This window comes from Crinia signifera, chromosome 4 (assembly GCF_055691185.1).
Source record: "Crinia signifera chromosome 4, ASM5569118v1, whole genome shotgun sequence".
Lineage (NCBI taxonomy): Eukaryota > Metazoa > Chordata > Amphibia > Anura > Myobatrachidae > Crinia > Crinia signifera.
In genome coordinates, this window is record NC_139220.1 from 37,757,743 (window position 1) to 37,776,341 (window position 18,599).

The 18,599-nt window shown below is 41.7% G+C and overlaps 1 protein-coding gene across 5 annotated transcripts in view; it reads right to left on the minus strand.

The window, feature by feature from the left end:
• Positions 1-18,599, minus strand: part of LOC146073963 (non-muscle caldesmon-like) — a 164,976-nt gene that overhangs the window by 12,867 nt on the left and 133,510 nt on the right. For 3 of the 5 annotated variants that reach the window (XM_083181587.1, XM_083181588.1, XM_083181589.1), the window contains 6 exons: positions 15,676-16,798; positions 13,385-13,462; positions 10,949-11,103; positions 8,613-8,868; positions 6,641-6,781; positions 1,652-1,695 (listed from right to left, as the gene is read on the minus strand). In XM_083181587.1, the coding sequence (XP_083037713.1) occupies positions 1,652-1,695; positions 6,641-6,781; positions 8,613-8,868; positions 10,949-11,103; positions 13,385-13,462; positions 15,676-16,798 (1,797 nt within the window). The remainder of the gene's footprint in view (positions 1-1,651; positions 1,696-6,640; positions 6,782-8,612; positions 8,869-10,948; positions 11,104-13,384; positions 13,463-15,675; positions 16,799-18,599) is intronic. The other 2 variants (XM_083181591.1, XM_083181590.1) reach the window with 1 other exon arrangement.

The window sequence follows — 18,599 nt, forward strand, 5'->3', positions numbered from 1 at the left end:
AATCGCCATGAAACCACAGCCTGGATTGACGTCAAAAGAGTTCCGAAAGATTGCACATTTTATTGTGGCAACTGCTTTTGGGAAAAAAAAAAGGCTAATGGGTTTTTTAATGCTTAGCCTTTGTGTGGGATAGAAAGATATATATTTTAACATTTGATTTTGGGCGTTTCTGCATTTTGTGCACAAGACCAACGTGCAAGACCTTTCAAAGAATCAATGGGGTAAATCAGTTAAGCTCCCATGTTTCAACCGAGTCGGATACAAATGTACTGTACATGGGCCTGTTTTGAAAACTAAGATCCTGTGTTTACAGGATTCGCGTTTTCCGATGGTGAGCTCATTCCTGTTTGGCTGCTGGGTTTGCCGCTTCTGAACATGAAGCAGGCGCAGATCGGCCAGAACCTTGCTTCTTTGTGTAAAAGTGGCTGAAGGAGTTAAAAAAAACAGCGTGGGGTCCCCCCTTCCTAAGCATAACCAGCCTCGAGCTATTTGAGCCGGTGCTGGTTCTAAAAATACAGTAGAAAAAAATTACCATGGGTCCCCCTGTTTTTAAAGAACCAGTTCCAAGTTCTTGAATCGGTTCCCAAAAAATGGGGGAGCGAGTGAGGATGTAGGGGTACCCCATATTTTTGAAACCAGCACTAGGATTCAATAGTCTATAAGGTAATGGCACAGCCCAGGAACACAGTTATACCGGTCCCTGAGGCCATAGCATTACCCAACAAACTATATAGCCCTAGACGGGGTCCCTGGGGGAGTGGCCACAAACACAATAAAGGGGACGGACCTCTGACAGCTGGAGATGCATTCCAGATATTGATACATCTTGATATCAGCAGGATATGGGAGATATCTGCTGCGGTGCCCTCAGAAATACATTGCAGGGATACTTAATACCCCCAATAATTGGTGAATAGACCTCACATTCCCTACAGTGTAATCCAGGCATTCCCAACCACGGTGCTCAGGGCACACAAACAGTGCAGGTTTTGTAGATATCCAGGCTTGAGCACAGGTGACTTAATTAGTATCTGAGGGATTCTGATTGAACCCATCTGTGCTGAAGCCTGGATATCACTAAAACCTGCACTGTTGGTCAGTGGCGTAGCTACTTATTATGCGCCCCCCCGCCGCTAAAAAAAAAAAAGCCCCCACTCCCCCTCCCCTCGGCAGCCCCCCCCCCCCCCATGCCCATACCTGCCCACCCTCTGCTGTCTGCGGTACCTGCCTGCCGTGCCGTCACGGTCCCGTAGCGCTGGCTCCTGCTGCTAATAATGAAACGTGACTCTTAGAAAATGGCTGCCCCCCCCCATACTGCAGACAGAAAACTGTCTGCAGTATGGGGGCAGCCATTTTCTAAATGTCCGTTTTCATTATAGGAGCAGGAGCCAGCGCTAGGAGAGACGGGACTGTGACGGCAGGCACGGCAGGCAGGTACCGCAGACAGCAGCGGGTAACTATAGCCCCGCAGACCCCCGGCGCCCAAACTTGCTCTGCGCCTCCCCGCCACCGCGGGGGCTGCGGAGCTATAGTTACGCCACTGCTGTTGGTGTGCCTTGAGGACCGTGGTTGGGAATGCCTGATGGGGACCAGGAGGATTTACAACCACTGGCAAATATAAATTGTACAGAAATACGCTACTGCCACTCACCTTTTCTGAGTCGACTTATTCAAAAACTCTGCCCGTTCCTCAATCTAGAATAGAAACAGGAAACACAAATGATATTCCGGTTTGCTTACCATACTACTAGTAGTAATACCATTCTCCTAGCCAGCACGACAAATCACAACCACACAACACAATACACTGAGTGGTGGAAATATTATGACCCACAAACGATTTTATGCAAAGTAGATATTCCACAGATAATGCTGATGGAGGACGTCTGAGGCTGTGGGGCATATGTACTAAGCCTTGAAAAATGCCAGTTGGGAGCAGATTTGCAGGTGCTTGATCTTTCTCCACTGTTTGAGAACAGAAAGCTAAAGATATGCAGAGACTAATGATTGTTAACACAGAAGGAAGATGCAAACAGGGTAAAACATCTCCAGTTTGCTCAGGAACACTGGAAGTGGACAGTAGATGATTGGAAACGGGTGATGCGGTCTTACAATTCATGGTTTCAATGTCACCATGCAGGTGGCAGGACGACGATATGGAGACACCAGCATAAAAGCATCATCACAACTCAGTCTGGTGGAGGTCGCGGTATGGAGGTACAGCTCATGGGATTTGGGCTAATGTTCTCCACAATGCATACAGTATGGGAGCTTAGCAGATATCATGCCTACAAGAAGCCAAACGTATTCAGGGCAAAAAGTGGTTCCACAAAGTACTAATCCGGTTGTCATAATAATTCAGCCACTCAGTGCATATGTAAAATAAATCATGTAGTATTTAACTAAAACATTTTTTATAAAGCAGTAACGTGTAACCAAAGCCACTTATGATTCAAATGTTGACAACTTTATTGCATTATTTGGCTCTTGAATTACAATCATCGATATTACACCCTTTGTACTACAGTGAATGGTTGCAGCTCAGACATTTTTGCCAACTGCCCTGCAGGATGTGCACTAAAGCCTGCTCCATATGTGACTGAAGGAAGTTCAATAAAACTGAGTGAGCCCTCATGGCCAACTTCCATGTGTTTCTGCAGTCTCATCCGCCACCCTCGGCTCCAGGTGCCCTAGGCACATGTAGCTCCTCTTGTAATGCTCCTAAACACAAGTGTATGGGCGCTCAGGGACTCGCCATTCATACTGCCCATGCGCATGTAATGAAGGTTATACAACTGGCATGTAGGATCTAATGCATGTGGTGTGTGGAGGAGACTTTGGCTTTAGGCTGCCCAGCTGGCATTGCAGCACAATGTACATAAAGTACTGGTCCCATCAGTAAGTTACATTGGCACAGCAATCTGGCAGTCACCTTAAGAACTTTACCCCCCACAGTACATCGAGACATGTGATAGCTAACAGGCATGGGTTAAATTAGGCCTCAATTTTATTCTTTGGCAGTCATCTGAAAGATTATGCCCCCCCCCCCCCCCCCCCCTCCATCTCGTGCCCTAGGCTACAGCCTAATCAGACTACTGGTTAATCAGGCACTGCATGCCATCCATATGGTTGCAAGAAGCCTGTGAGAGCTGTATGTGGTGGGAGGAGGCGGGGCCTCTCTGGGGCTCTCTACTAAGTCTGCACTAGACAGACAATAGCAAAAGTATATCATGGGTTGGGATCATTTGGTCTATTGCATTATGGTCGAAAGTCATTAGGTCGAATCCATTAGGTCGACATGCTAAAAGGTCGACATGACTCTAGGTCGACATGGGAAAAGGTCGACATGATTCTAGGTCGAAAGGTCATTAGTTCGACAGGTCATTAGTTCGACAAGGTCATTAGTTCGACATTGTCTATGACGACATTCACAAGGTCGACATGGGGTTTTTCACTGTTTTTTTACCTGAATGTCAACACAGTCGACATGGACACAGTTTAAAGTGCACTGCATCCCCTCGCAACGCTCGCTGCGCTCGCTATGCGTCGGGCACGGTGCCTCGCTACGCTCGGCACACTATTTTATTCTCCCACCACGCCCTAGTGGATGGTAGGGCATGAAATACCGCCTGTCGGCACATGTTGGCTCAAAAAACAGTGAAAAACTCCATGTCGACCTTGTGAATGTCGACATAGACAATGTCGAACTAATGACCTTGTCGAACTAATGACCTGTCGAACTAATGACCTTTCGAACTAAAATCATGTCGACCTTTTCCCATGTCGACCTAGAGTCATGTCGACCTTTTAGCATGTCGACCTAATGGATTCGACCTAATGACTGTCGACCATAATGCAGTAGACCAAATGACCGCATCCCGATAATCTACATTTATGTCTAATGCCATCAGTTCTAGTCCATGTATGTGACTATAAAATTACATTTGTCGACATGAACGACAGTACTGGCTTGGTTGTTAAAAAAAATTATATATATTTTAATATAAATATATTATAAATATTAAAAAAAAATATGTGTTCGCTACAGTAACTAATACACATATACGGACGGAGCAGCTTCTATTTTCAAACACTAGGTGGCAGAATAGTTCTGCAATCATAATTTTCACAGCCACATACAGTACAAAAAAGGTGCTTTATGGCATCCAGATCCAAAGCAATTATTATTGGGTTAAACAAATACTTTTATTACTAAAAAAGTTAATTTGGGGGCAATTTGAGGTAATTTTTTTTTTTTTGCCACAAAAATTACACTTAATTATTTGGCTAATTAGGCCAATTGAAAACTTTAGAATGCCTAATTTAGTCATAAGGGGGGTTCCCAAGAGGTTCTGCGCATTGTCTAGACAATTTAACCTTACAATAAAGATTTTCCTGACCATATGTCCCCCTTAGTGAGGTGTGAACGAAAAGTTTACTCTGACTGGGTCAATGCAATACACAAGAAACCCAGCCAGGGCCAATGAGCTCAGTAGAACTGAATGTAGTTATAATGTATGACTGTTTTGAATTCGTTTTATAGTTTTTGGAAGGTTTTTCCTACATTATTTCACAATTATATAATCAAGCGCTCAAATTCTAACACACCTTAAAGCAGTTTAATAACCTACACAGTATAAAGTGGTGTGGTATAATTACCCGACAGTCGGGATTCCGACAGTCATTACTCAGACGTCGGAATCCCGACTGCACAGCGTGGGGAGCGCAATGAAGCCCCTTGTGGGCTCGCTGCGCTCACCACGCTGCGGGCACGGTGGTGAGCTGCGCTCGCCACCTATTTTATTCTCCCTCAATGGTGGTCGGGATTCCGACATTGGAGTATTGACTATCGGAATCCCGACTGTCGGGGAGCCGTCCGGCACCCGTATAAAGTGACAAAGGACTTTATAAAAAGAAAATACATTATGTGTATTAGGCAATGGCAATGCTATTTCTAGAATTTCAGAATACATTGTAAAAAGTGTAACAACCACCTACAGTAAATATAGAATTGCCTTTAGTTTATTCCTCTGTGATGTCCCCAGTTTCTAATAAATAAATAAATAAGCTGCCTTCATATAGGACACAAAACCAATGTCTGCACTTTGTTTAGGTATATCTGGTTCCAGTTGTTAGAGGCTGATAGGACCATGGGAGTGGCACATAATGGCGGAAAGGAGCATGGGAGTGAGAATGGTGTATTGTCTCACACAAAATGGCTGAATGGGAAATGGAAGGTTAAAATAGGGCACAGTTTTACATGAAATGGCTAAAAGAACAGTGGCTGTGGGAACAGGGCATGTGCTCACATGAAATGGGCAAGTTCAGGGGCTGGTGTGGGCTCATTGGTGGAGTGGCCAAAGCTGTGTCAATTTTGCAGTCCGAAATGTTGACAGTTATGTAATAATCTACAACACATTTTCCTCCCCTTTCTTTTAAATGCATAGTATAAGGGGGGTACCTTCTACTTTGTAATAGTAGGTTTAGTTTGTAAAATGTATTATTAAAAATAATAGTCTGTTGCCCTCCGGACAATGCTTTCAATGCTAATATTGTGGATAAGTTGCAGTCTATGGGGGGAATTAAATTATATATTTATCCCCTGAAAAAACAGGTAGTATCCCACAGCCTTTAATGCCCAGCATTACTCAAAAATAGCATCTTTATCTTGCCCAGGAAATTACACTGCTAAGTTAAACCATAGAATACGAGATAAGTTCCCAAACCTATCGATAAACATGGTCTAGGCATCTGGCATAGGCATCGAAATATCCATACAAAGAACAAAGGAACAAAAATCTTTATATTACCTAAGGGACCAAAAATGAGTCAAACTAGAAGTTGTTCTTATCTGCCGTCACATTCTATGAGGTGTATCTGTCAACAGGCAATTTATTGGGGCAGCTTCTGGGGCTAACTGAATAGGCCCGCTGCTTCAATGGGTCCACTGTGAATTACCACGGCTAATTGAACTCTCCCTTACTTCTCATATCATATACCACTGATTTTTTTCAACTCGTGGCACGCCAAACAAGATATTAAAATAACCAAGGCACACCATCAGACCCCCACAGGGAAAGATAACATTGTCCCCCACAGGAAAAAAAAAAACTCATTGGCCCCCACAAGAAAAAAACAATCACACTGGTCCTCACAGGTAACAAAAAAAAAAATAATACATTGGCCCTCACATGAACACAAGACTGCATAACAGTTGAACCGGTGGCGGTGTTTGTAAAATGGTGTGGACATCTCTAGATCTGGGGGCACACTCGTGTGCCACGGCACAGTGGTTGATAAACGCTGTCATATACCCTGCCATCACTATACTATTACTCTAGATAAACAGAACAATATGGAAGAGTGTAGTAATGGCAGCACAGTGTGGACTTCAAAATAGATGACCGCTATGAGGACACAGGACCTCAGAACTCTGGGTTGTCAGATATCAGGCTGAAAAGAGAATGTTTTATGAATTTCCAAAATTCTATTGCAAAGGGACACTGACATCCCAATTATGAAACTGAAGCAAAATAACCATAAGCAAAATAAAAAAACAAACAGAAGATCACATGCATAATAGCCACAGTGTACAAAACAGACAGCAATGGATCAAGATAACATGATTTTGTGCCTGTACCTTAAGATATGAGCCTTTGGGGGTTAAACACTTAAAGGGTTTCTTGTCTTCAGCTACGCCATCGTCTGGAAGCTTCTGCCGTTTCTCTGCAGCTTCAGCTCTTCTCCTTTCTATCTCTTCCTTAAGCCTCTTCTTTTCTTCCTAGAAGGATACAAAAATGAGAACAGCAATGGTTAAAGAGATGTACTTAGATTAAACTCTATTAAAGAGATGTACTTTTATTTTTATACATGGATGAGGTAAAAATTCACCTTGGATTATCACATTTGTGGGTTCGATTATACTCTCTGTCCAGAAAAAGAGAACTTTCATGTGAAATTCGACAGTCTATTCTTGTTCTTAGAAATGAAAGCTTTTCCATGAGAGAAATTGCCAAGAAACTGAACATTTCCTACAACGGTGTACTACTCCGTTCAGAGAACAGCACAAACAGGCTCTAACCAGAGTAGAAAGAGAAGTAGGAGGCCTTAGTGCACAACTGAGCAAGAAGACAAGTACATTAGAATCTCTAGTTTGAGGTCCTCAACTGTCAGCTTCATTAAATTGTACCCACAAAATGCCAGTGTCAATGTCTACAGTGAAATGGCGACTTTGTGATGGTGGCTTTATTCACAGACCTTGTAATCCATAGAAAGAAACTATTCAAAGTTGATAAAGTGCAAAATATATTTGAAAACAGGCATTCAGTCTAAAGTGCAGGAATCAGCAGCATAAACGGACAAAAATTTGTTCACACGATCAGGCATAATAAAAGTTACACATTACAATACACTCCTGCCATGCATCCCCTGATGGCTATTTTCAAAAGGGTAGTTCATTATGACAGGCAGTACGGATGGTGTAATGGTTAGCATTACTGCCACACAGCACTGAGGTAATGGGTTTGATTCCCACCATGGCCCTAACTGTGTGGAGTTTGTATATTTTCCTTGTACTTGCGTGGGTTTCCTCCGGGTACTCTGTTTTCCTCCCACAATCTGTAGGTTATACTGGTAGGTTATTTGGCTCCTAAGAAAATTTACCTTAGAATGAATGTGTGTGCGTGTATATGTGGTAGGGAATATAGATTCTAAGCTCCACTGCGGCAGGGACTGATGTGAATGTTCGAATATTCTCTGTAAAGCGCTGCGGAATATGTGTGCGCTATATAAGAAACTGTTAATAAATAAATAAATTATGACTTAGGGCGTGGACAAATTTTTGTCAGTTTATGCTGCTGATTTGTGCACTTTAGACTGAATGCCTGTAAGCGTTGTGCGGTTGATCAAGCTACAGTATATATATTAAAAATATTTGTTGCTTTTTTTTTTATAAAGAAAAGTGCCCCAAAGAGTAAACATTGCTGAATAAAACGATATTGTTTAATGCCGGGAGACTCTTTGCCATATTGAGAGTCTGCAACATCATGCATCAAGTACTGATGGCCAGTACTCTGCACATGCGTAGGACCCGTTCAAGTGGGGTCCTGTGATATAAGAAGCTGACCGGCTGTAGACTATCGAACTTGACAGTCTGTTGCCATTTGAGGGGCAGGAAGTAGGCAGGGACATCCTATATTTTCCAAAATAGAGGTATGTGGACGTCATTTATAGGTAGACAAAGAGGCTAGGGATCTCCCTGGTTGTATGGAGATTTCCGGGTCTCTGTGTCCCCATGGATGCCACAAGCCACCAAATAGTAAGTGACTGATCCATCCTAGAGTGCAGGTCAGATCCCTACTGCGACAGCAGCACTACTTATAATAGTAACTCCAACCACATCTGAATTAGCCCCATTATGTGGTTACAAAGCACCGGATGCACTCACACAGTGAAGGTGGCCATTTTGTAAGTCTATGTGACAAGGTTGAGATTTCAAATCTTTCTAACGTATTCATTGATCGTGAGCATTCATTACCATCTGATATGTGGAAAGAAGAAAATGATTGTTTAGTGCACAAAATGGCCGCTATCTCCCCTCTGTAGTGTCCTACCTCCTCTTTGGCTTTTCTCTCCGCCTCTTCCTGCTTCTTCCTCTGTTCTTCCTCTTCCATCGCTTTTTTCCGTTCCTCGCGTCTTTTCTTCAGCTCGTCCAGCTCCATGGAGGCTTCCTGCTGCTTCTGTTTTAACTTATCAGATTCTCCGGTTTCTGTCTCCCCTTTGCGGCGCCGCAGGTCATCCACTTTCTTTCCTGCTTCCACCTTGGACCCAGAGTCTGTCTGATCAGTGCTTGACTGACCTTTCAAACCACTAATAAAAAACATAAAGACAAACAGGATACCAACAAGTAAAATATATTGTATAGGTATAATATATTGTTAACACATATGCATAACGCCAACAACTCCAAGTATACAATGTATATTCATGGGGTACTAAATAGTCTACATCTCATTTCAACTCTCAGCAAGACTCAAGTCTTAAGCCGGGTACACACTAGATGACATTGCAAACAATGCAATGTTGTCAACGATTTCCCGTGAACTCCTGGACAAACGATATAGTGCGTACACACTGAGCGATATTACAAATAATATCGTTAGTGGCCACATTCCATGTATGCTGTAGTTGAAGATATTCTGAAATTGGGACAGAGGAAGTCGCTAAGGACCAGCAGGAGTGCACATCGTTAACTATATAGTGCGTATACAATGGACAATATGCACAAAAATGATGTCGTCGTCATGTATATCTTTTAAAACATCACCCAGTGTGTAGGCTTCTTAAAGGTTAAAAAGTAATGGCAGAGAAACTTGGTTCTGTCTTTACCCTGCTGGCCACAGGTGGTATTACTGAATAGTTTTGATGTTTGTTTTGAGGTTTTTTTGCACCACGCTTAACCCTATTCCTATCCCCCCAGTGCTTAAATCTAACCCTCTTCCCCACTGCAGCCTAAAACTAAAGACCCCCGCATACTTATGATTAGGATGCCGGCTTTCGACATTGTGGTGTCTGCATTTCTAGCTAAATTAGGATTCCGGCACTGGAATTTCAACTGACAGCATCCTGATTTGCCATCCTCTCTGCACCTGTTACATCTGCCCCACCTGCAGTGCAGCCTGGTGTTACCAAGTTGCAGTTACTTGTTCCTTTCCAGCCCTTACATCTTCATAAATATATATTTATTTCATTTGAATGGTAGAAGAGACAGACTGGGAAAATCTGTGTTTTTTGTCATATAAAGAAAAACTATCTGCACAATTGTTCTACAAAACACATTTCATTAAGGTCTAATCCTTGTACTGTATATGACCTTTTTGCAGCTCAATTCCGGTTCCATACTGCCCTACTATGCATGCATAAACCTATACACAATCCTGCTTTGTGCTATGAATGTTTGGTTGGGTTCTGAAGTGCATTTCGCTTTGCTCAGCTGGATACAGAATAGATTTAAATCAATAAAGGACCTGAGTAAAGCATCAACTGGCCAAAGAAATCTAAAGTGGATTTAAAAGTAAGACGATTCTGGCATGGGGACGCACGGGCTTTTAAAATTCATTGGAACTGTTCTGTGAGCAAATTAACAGAAGCCATACAAGTTACAGAAATACGGCTTTCCCAAGCCTTTCTTGGTTCATTCCAAGTCCGTTCTAATTATAGATATGAACGGTCATCCAGCAGCTGTGGATTCTGGGTAAAAATGGCAGCGGGGACATGTATAGAGGCAGGATGGAATGCCCAGTGGTCAGACACGAAATGGGCGTGTTATAGTAATAACAACTGATAGCAACCACACGTAAAACATTCTGCGGAGAAGTGAATATTTAATCCAAATAAATGGGAGTCAAGTATAGCAAAAATCTCAAATTATACGAAAATGTGTATATCTCACAAAAGATACTTAGAATAACTAAGAGCCTGATTCAGACCGGTTCACGAACAGGTAAACGCCAGCGCCCCACCTGCTGATGTCAGTCACCCACCCCATACAGGCATCGACAGGCCTGCATTCGGGGATGCCCAGTATTTTTTTATGGGGATGCCCATAAAACGCTGGGCGTTCACGTCTTGTTCATCCAATAATGCATCTTTTTTAGTAACAAGAAGTGAATGGAGCCCACCAGGAGACTGGAAGCTGATTATTTTGATATGCAACATGTAAGCGACTGAGTCTCTGAACCCGTATACAGAGTTCTACAATGCAGCGGCTTCTTATTCATGAGTTCCACTGTGCTACATCTATACAAGTGGTCCTTGTCCTGTCGCATTGTGCGTCTGCTCACTCTTGCTTTGCATAGCGTATTAAGGCAACATACCGGTATTTATTCCCCAAATTCACTATTTATTTTTTATTTAAAGCAAAACATACATATTGGAGAGGCTTTATTACCCAAACTTGTCAATATGTTTAAGCTTCTGTGGTGCGACTTCGTGTAAACTTTCACCATTTTGGGCTTTGTTGTCTGGAAATCCTTTTTTCCTCTCCCAGTTGGCCTTTAATTCATCCTTAGAACCCTTATCTTTAATAGATCTTGCATCTTTAACCTGTTAGGAAGAGATAAAAGGCCAAGAAGATAGAAAGTGAGTAAGCTGCAGAGCACAATGCAATCCCTCTCCTATAAAATCAATAAATCCAATTGATTAGATTTCTTAGTTAATACAGACTTTTAAAAAAAATCAATAAAAAAAGGGGTAGAGCATAATTGATTAGACAAGTGTCATGTCCAATCACAAGCCAGCCCTTTCTTGCAGCCAGCTCCTGACTGCTTTCAGAGCGTGGCGTCTGCTGTTACATATATTCAGCAGATAATATGTAATGGGATGATAAAACCAAATTACTGTTCTTCCCATCAACACCAACTGGGGGTAGCATTGTTTTTTTGCCAAAACGAGGACACAATTCAAAAAGAAGACATAAGTGCTTTAAGAAAATTGGGCTAAATGTGCTTCGGTGATGCCACAATTTCTAGGGAGACTACTCAGCTTAGAATCTGGTTCCGATATTAGTCTACTGACCGTCGGAAAACCGACTTTCGGGAGGTCATCCGGCACCCCTTAGAATCTGGCTGCCTCCATGTATGTAGACAACAAGCGGTCTTTAAGTAATATGTTAATACTCTATATAAATGGGCTACTAGAACATACTTTAAACCTTTGATGGCTAACCTTGACACTCCAGCTGTTGTTGAACTACACATCCCAGCATGCTCTGCTTCAGTTTTGCTATTTGGCCATGCTAAATCTGATTCAGAGCATGCTGGGATGTGTAGTGAAAATCCAACATGTTGGAAATACTCGACTCGCCGACTCCAGCCAAAAAGTTATTGGGATTGGCGAGTGGCGATTTTTAACAGAGCAGTTCTAACAACCAAGGACAGTCAAGGAAATAATGCACTATGATAATACAAATACAGTACTCTCTTTGGCTGCAGTACATATATATAGTCAACTCAACCCCTCACATTCGGATGTCTGCCCTACTGAAACCAAATTACGCCCAAGCATTAATCAGTCTTCCTGTATAAATCTGTAGTAACCCCTATAACATAGGTGGCGTTGATACTTACCACATTGTAAGACACCATTTGCACCATTGTCTGCGTTTCTAATAAAATGTAATGCAGAGAATTTTGTTGAAGGGTAGAGAACAGTTGGTTGCTTTTACTGAGTAACATGTTAGTCTTGGAGTATTTGTTATTGTATTGTCCAAGTTATACATAAAATTGAAGTGTTATTTCTTTATGTAAGGTATATTAAATAATACTTTAGAAACTGTTAGGACACTGAGCAGAGTGGAAATAGAAAAACAGAATCGAAAAGAGAGAATTGAACCTAAGAAATAACGATGGCCACCATAGCTCCTGCGAGATGTATCAAACCCTGTACAGAGCTAAATTATGAACCAATCAGCTTCTAACAGGTTGTGTTAGAAAAATTATAGATTGAAGCTGATTGGTTGCTATTTTATGTCTCCCCAAAAGATTGTTACATCTCCCTTTCCTCCTTTTTGTACACAGAATTGAGTAAAACTGTTGCAGGCGTTAGCCGGACCACTGGAGACAGTACGCAGCCAGCGGCCAGACACAAAGGGACGCAATACCTGACCGCACACTACTCCGCATACCGCTCACTTCCACTCCACTTGTAAATACTGAGAGGAGGGGGTACTCATAAATGAAAAGCCCCATCAAGGGGTACAGGCGAGAAAAAAACGTTGAGAACCGCTGGGTTAGGACATCATTTTGTGTGCACCAGCATTCATAAATGTCACTGTATTGCTTCCTAGTCCAATATAAGTTGGGTTCGCCCAACACGAACAGGAATGAGGAAGGAGGCAGTACCACCATTTTTCTACATCTCCAGCATCCACGGTGAAGAGTTCACAAAACCCATTTGCCATAGGCATCAGAAGACACTTCTGGCAGTCGCTTGCATGAACCAACAGATGTAACATAGAGTAGAGGTGGGTCTGACATCCCAATATCCATGAACCAGTTTGACCGGAGCTTCACGCTGTCCATGTGTAGATGCTCAAATATGCTCAGCCATGGTTCCCATTTCAAACTTGCCTACACAAGGACACTGGAGGTGTTGGTTGATCTTAAATACTCTGTAATGCTGATATAATTCTAATACTGTGATTGGCCATACATTTTTCTGAAGCCATTTCTACATTATCTACTGCACAATCTCAGTTTAAGATTTATTTGAATAAATATGCAACAAGTGCTTTAAATCTAGGCAACATTCTTGCCACATAATCCAAAAATAATAAAAACAAAACATCCCAAAAAAATTAAAATAAAATAAATTGTCAACGGTTTACCTCTTCTTTTTTGAATCCTGCTCGTATTTTCTCATCTTTTTCCTTTTTAGTTTCAAACTTATTTTCTTTGTCTTCACCCTTTTCATGTTTAAGGTTGACATGTGACTCTAGGTAATGTTCTGTCGGTGTATTGTACGTGCAACATTTATCTCAAGGTGCACCTTTGCAGGCAAATAAAGCGCTGGACAAGACAGCAGGGTGCTGAAGGGTAATGAAGGGTGCATTGCTGCTTGCAGCACAGCTGTGCTTATTTATAACTAGGACTGAACTGCTTTTTGCTAAAAAAAAAAACTTAGAGTTGTGTAGAAGTTCTTTTATAGAACGTGCCTCACAACCCGCATTCCATGATTCCAGAAAATAATCAAACTGTTCCCCTCCCCCACCCAATAAAACCACAGGGGTCCAAAGTACAAGACGCCCCTGATTTGGGGTTGAAGTTTCATCTCTAAAAACAGTATCAACTAATCCTGCTACTTAGAAGAAGTGCCTATTACTTATTTGTATTACTTTTCTGATGTTCTAATTTAATGGTTAAATTATTAGTTAGAGAAAATATTACAGGTCGGGTCTCCCTTATCCGTGTATTCCAAAAACCGAAATATTCTGAAAACTGTGATTTTTTTCTGAATATTTCAGGGTATTTTTTTTGTCCCCCAGACCCTTTTTTTTCATTTGCTCGTCCACCAATGTCCAAGGCAGCCTCCGGGATCCTCTTTAGCAGCATATCCGGTCCCAGGGGTGCATTGAGTGAATGTGCCCACGCACTCACGCAATGCACTCCTGGGACCAGAAAAGCCGAAGAGGATCCTGAAGGCTGCCTTGGACACCGGGGACCATTGGGGCACCCCCAGGGGACCAGATAAGTATGAAAAAAAAATATTCCAAAATCTGAAAAAAATCCCTCATCCAAAATGCTCGTGGTCCCGAGCATTTCGGAGAAGGGATACTCAACCTGTACTTAAAAAACGAAAAAAAAAAAAAAAACACAATAAACCATTAGAGCCATTTCAGCAGTTCATTGTGATTAATAGCAACAGTTTTCATGGGAACATTCTTTTACATGTTCTAAAAGCTGAAATGTAAACATACATATACATAGAATTATCCTGGAGACAAGGTTGGGACCATGGGGACTGCTTTTTACCGTGCTGATTATATTTCTTATCTATAAATCAACTTTATACTATGGGCTTGCAAATATTATCATATTATTATTTCTAGAAGGTGATTTTTGGTGACAATCCCTTTTTCTCCCTTGATACTTAACAAAAATTGATAAATGAGGTATTATTTTATTTTAAAGGTCAAGTTCTCCACTTCTGACGAATTGTTAATTTAGAATTGCACATTGTATTGTTTGTTTAAAAAATATAATAAAAAAAATTGACTTTTGACCCTAGACTTCTTTCCCTGGATGCGTTGACACGGCACGGCTAAGATGGTCAGTTTTGCTCAGCTATTTGAAATGGCTACAAATGAACCGGGTCTTCTTTCATCCTACTACAAACCCCCAACCTCGCTATAAAATTTATTGTAGTTTATTCGCATGTGAATTTTTTGCATGGGCCACCTAGTAAGATATATTATAGGTGTCCCTTTCCCAGCCATTTTCTGGGATAAAATATACTGTATCTGTTTATACAAATTCATGGAGATGAGCAATCCAGAATTACCAATGGTCAAAGCACATTTTGTGGCTTTTGGTGGGCTATCATAAAAACATTACTAAGTACTTTTCCCTAATAAAACTGGAATGTAGATATTATTTTGGTTGGCACGTACTGAAACCTAAATTGTTCATTAGTCATACTGTTCAGAGTAGGTTACTGACTAGTTATTCTTCATTTCTTACTCTCTTTAGCTATTTTACTTTGAAATATCCATTACAATATTTTCCTAATCAGTGGATAATGAAGCGCCATATTGCCGTGGCCTGCTTAATGAGAGCATTCATGGAAGCTTGTGATAAACACCAAAACTCTTGTTGCAAACGTGACCAAACACCACCAGTGACCCCCAAAATGTGACGCTCGAAAATCAAGTACATCTCACATGCCTGTTTGATTCTCTGTCCATTGGATTACAGGAAGCTTAGTCATGCCATTCTAGCAGTGAGAGGTGTAAGCAAGGTGTTAATGTGCAAGTAAAAACCTCAACTTGCAGCAAGACAAGTTCACAAGGAAGAGGTAGTAAATTTAACAGAATTAATCGGGTGTGAGTGAGGCACAAAATTTTGTCTGCCATTCCATTTTGCAAAACACAGGTGCAAAAAGTGCTAGGAAACAATGTACCTGCTTCCTCAGGAAGGCTTGCTGGCTCTTTTCCTCCACCTTCTTTTCTTTTACCTGTTTGTCATCAGCTTTCTTGTCTTTTTTCTCTTCTGCCTTTAATTTGTCCTCTTTTTGTTTAAGAGACTCTAACCTAGCCTTCTCTTCTGCTTTCTTCCTTTCCCGCTCTTCTGCTGCCTTTTTTTCTTCTGCTTTCCGCTTTTCCTCTGACTCTAGTCTTTTCCTTTCCTCCTCTTCCCTTTTCTTTTCTGCTTTGAGTTGTTCTTGAGCCCTTCTTTCTGCTGCTGCCTTTTCCTCTGCTGCCTTCCTCTCTTCTTCCTGAAGCCTCTGCCTTTCTCTCTCCTCTGCCTCAGCTTTCTCCCGCTGTTCTGCCTCTATCCTCTCCCTTTCCTCTGCAGCTTTCCTCTCAGCTTCAGCTCTTTCCCTCTCTGCTGCCTCGCGTTTTGCCTCTTCCTCAATCCTTTTCCTTTCCTCAGCCGCCCTTCTCTCTGCTTCAGCTCTTTCCCTCTCTACCACCTCCTGTTTAGCTTCTTCTTCAATTTTCTCCCTTTCCTCGACATCTCTATGTTCTTCTACCTCTTTCTCCTCCTGATCCTTCTCATTTTCTTGTCTAACCACCTTAGCCTCTATTTGCACTTCCCCATCTGTATCAAACCTAGATACTTCTATATTTTTAATTTGGAAAGTCACTTCTACCTGATTTTCCTCTATGAGAGGTTCCTCAGGTGCCTCCGCCTGTACTTCCTGTTCGACCTCTGCTTGATCTGTTTCTACATGTTCCACCTCCTCTTCTTTCCTATCATTCTTCTCAAAGGAAGTTTCTACTGTTTCAGTCTCTTCAGCTTCATGTTGTACTTTATGAGGTTGAATGTCATTTTCTTTAGGAGCAGTATCATTAACTTCATCTTCCTCTCCTCCATTTCTGCTGCTTTTAGAGATCACTGAGTTTTCCTCATTTGTTACAGATATGGTTGGGTCGAACTCCTTCTGACGTTCCATTGCCTCTTTTAGGCGCTTCTGTCGCCTCTCCTCTCGTTTAGCCAATCTGTCCAACAATGCAGCTTCATCTTCCGTTGAAACATCAGCATTTGCTATTAAAGATGATCCGGTCTCTTCTGATGAGAAGCTGTAAGGGGAAAAAAAACTAATTTATTAACCAAAACACATAGACATGGACCATCATTGACATACTAGTATTTTCTGTCCTACCCCATCTCCTTCCCTGGTCAGAAGCATTAATCAATGTAGGCATTTTGATGAATTAAAAAAGTAAATAGATTGTGTATTGCATATTAAAAACAAAAAATCTTATTTCCATAAAGCACATTAATAAAATGCTTTGTAAATTTAAATAACGGGGCACTAATAATTGAGGTCCATTGAATAACATCAAATGAGGTTTATTCCAAAAGACAGGCCTCTTATCTCTAGCGGTAGATTAGATAAATGGTGGATTCCTGGCATTTGCTACTTGCCACCTATGCAAATTTCAAATAAGGCAGCGAGAATGTATTGGAAATTTTTTAGACCATACAGTAATAGATGTGAAAAAGTGGAAATGTGAGCCAATTGAGGAGCAGCCAATCAGTTCTCAAGTAAGGAGGAGCTGATTGCGAACTTCTCAAACGGCAAAATTCTCCACTCTTTTCCCTACGTCAAACATCTCCCACAGAGTTAATTATGCTGGGGATGTGTGACAAGTCGAAGAGGTTTAGTTCTGTAGACAGTAGAAGACAGCTGTAGAGTTCCATAGAACATAAGAGTGGTGGTAAATGGTGCTTTTTCAAATTGGATATCAGTATTAGGTGGCGTACCACAGGGTTCGGTGCTAGGGCCTCTTTCATTTAAAATATTTATTAACGATATAAAGGACAGAATACTAAGCAAAGTGTCCATCTTTGCAGATGATACAAGACTGGGTATGGTGATTAGAATGGACCAGGATGTCTGCATGATACAGAGGGATTTAAATAAATTAGATGAGTGGGCAGATAAATGGAAAATACAGTTCAGTGTTGATAAATGTAAGGTTGTGCATCTTGGGAAACATAACCAGTGTGCTATCCATAATCAAAATTAGGCAAATCAGAGTTGTAAAAGGACCTAGGAGTGCAAATTGGTTAAAAGCGCAGCGAGGCACCGTGCCCGAAACATTGCGAGCGAAACAAGCGATGCGAGGGGCTGCGGTTGACTGTGTCCATGTCGACATTTGGGTAAAAAACAGTGAAAAAAACCATGTCGACCTCGCGACCTAACCCTTGTCGATCTAACGCATTTGTTGACCTTGTCCCATGTCAACCTAGACACTTGTCGACCTTCACCTGTGTCGACCTACAACCCTGTCGACCTTGCTGCCTGTCGACCCAACGGTGTCGACCTAATGACTGTCGACCTAAGTCAGGTCGACAATACGATCCACACCCATTTGAAAATGCATCATTATCCATCTGACACTTAATTATACTTCTGCAAATACTATGGTGCAGGAGTACCCACATTGGGTCTTATATTCCTGTGTTTTTATACTGAGAGCTAAAGACTGATATTAGTTGTATATACGCCCCCAGGCTACATACATCTCAGCTTTCATTAACATGTTCCACTAAACTGGCAGCTCACTGTTTCCCTAACGGTCAATGCACTCATCTGTACTGCCCTGAGCGCATGAGATAGCATCACATTTAACAAGCTCTCTGGAGGGCGATAGACAGAAATAGCCCCAGACTACCCCTGACCAGTTTTATCTGGCCTAATAACATAGGGGGTTATTCTAGTTCATTCTTTCTGACAAAATCCTTCTTCGATGGACAAAACCATGTGCACTGCGGGTGGGGCAGATGTAACTTGTGCAGAGAGAATTAGATTTGGGTGGGGTTTTTCTTCAAAGTGAGATCTATATTGCAGTGTAAAATAAAGCAGTCAGTATT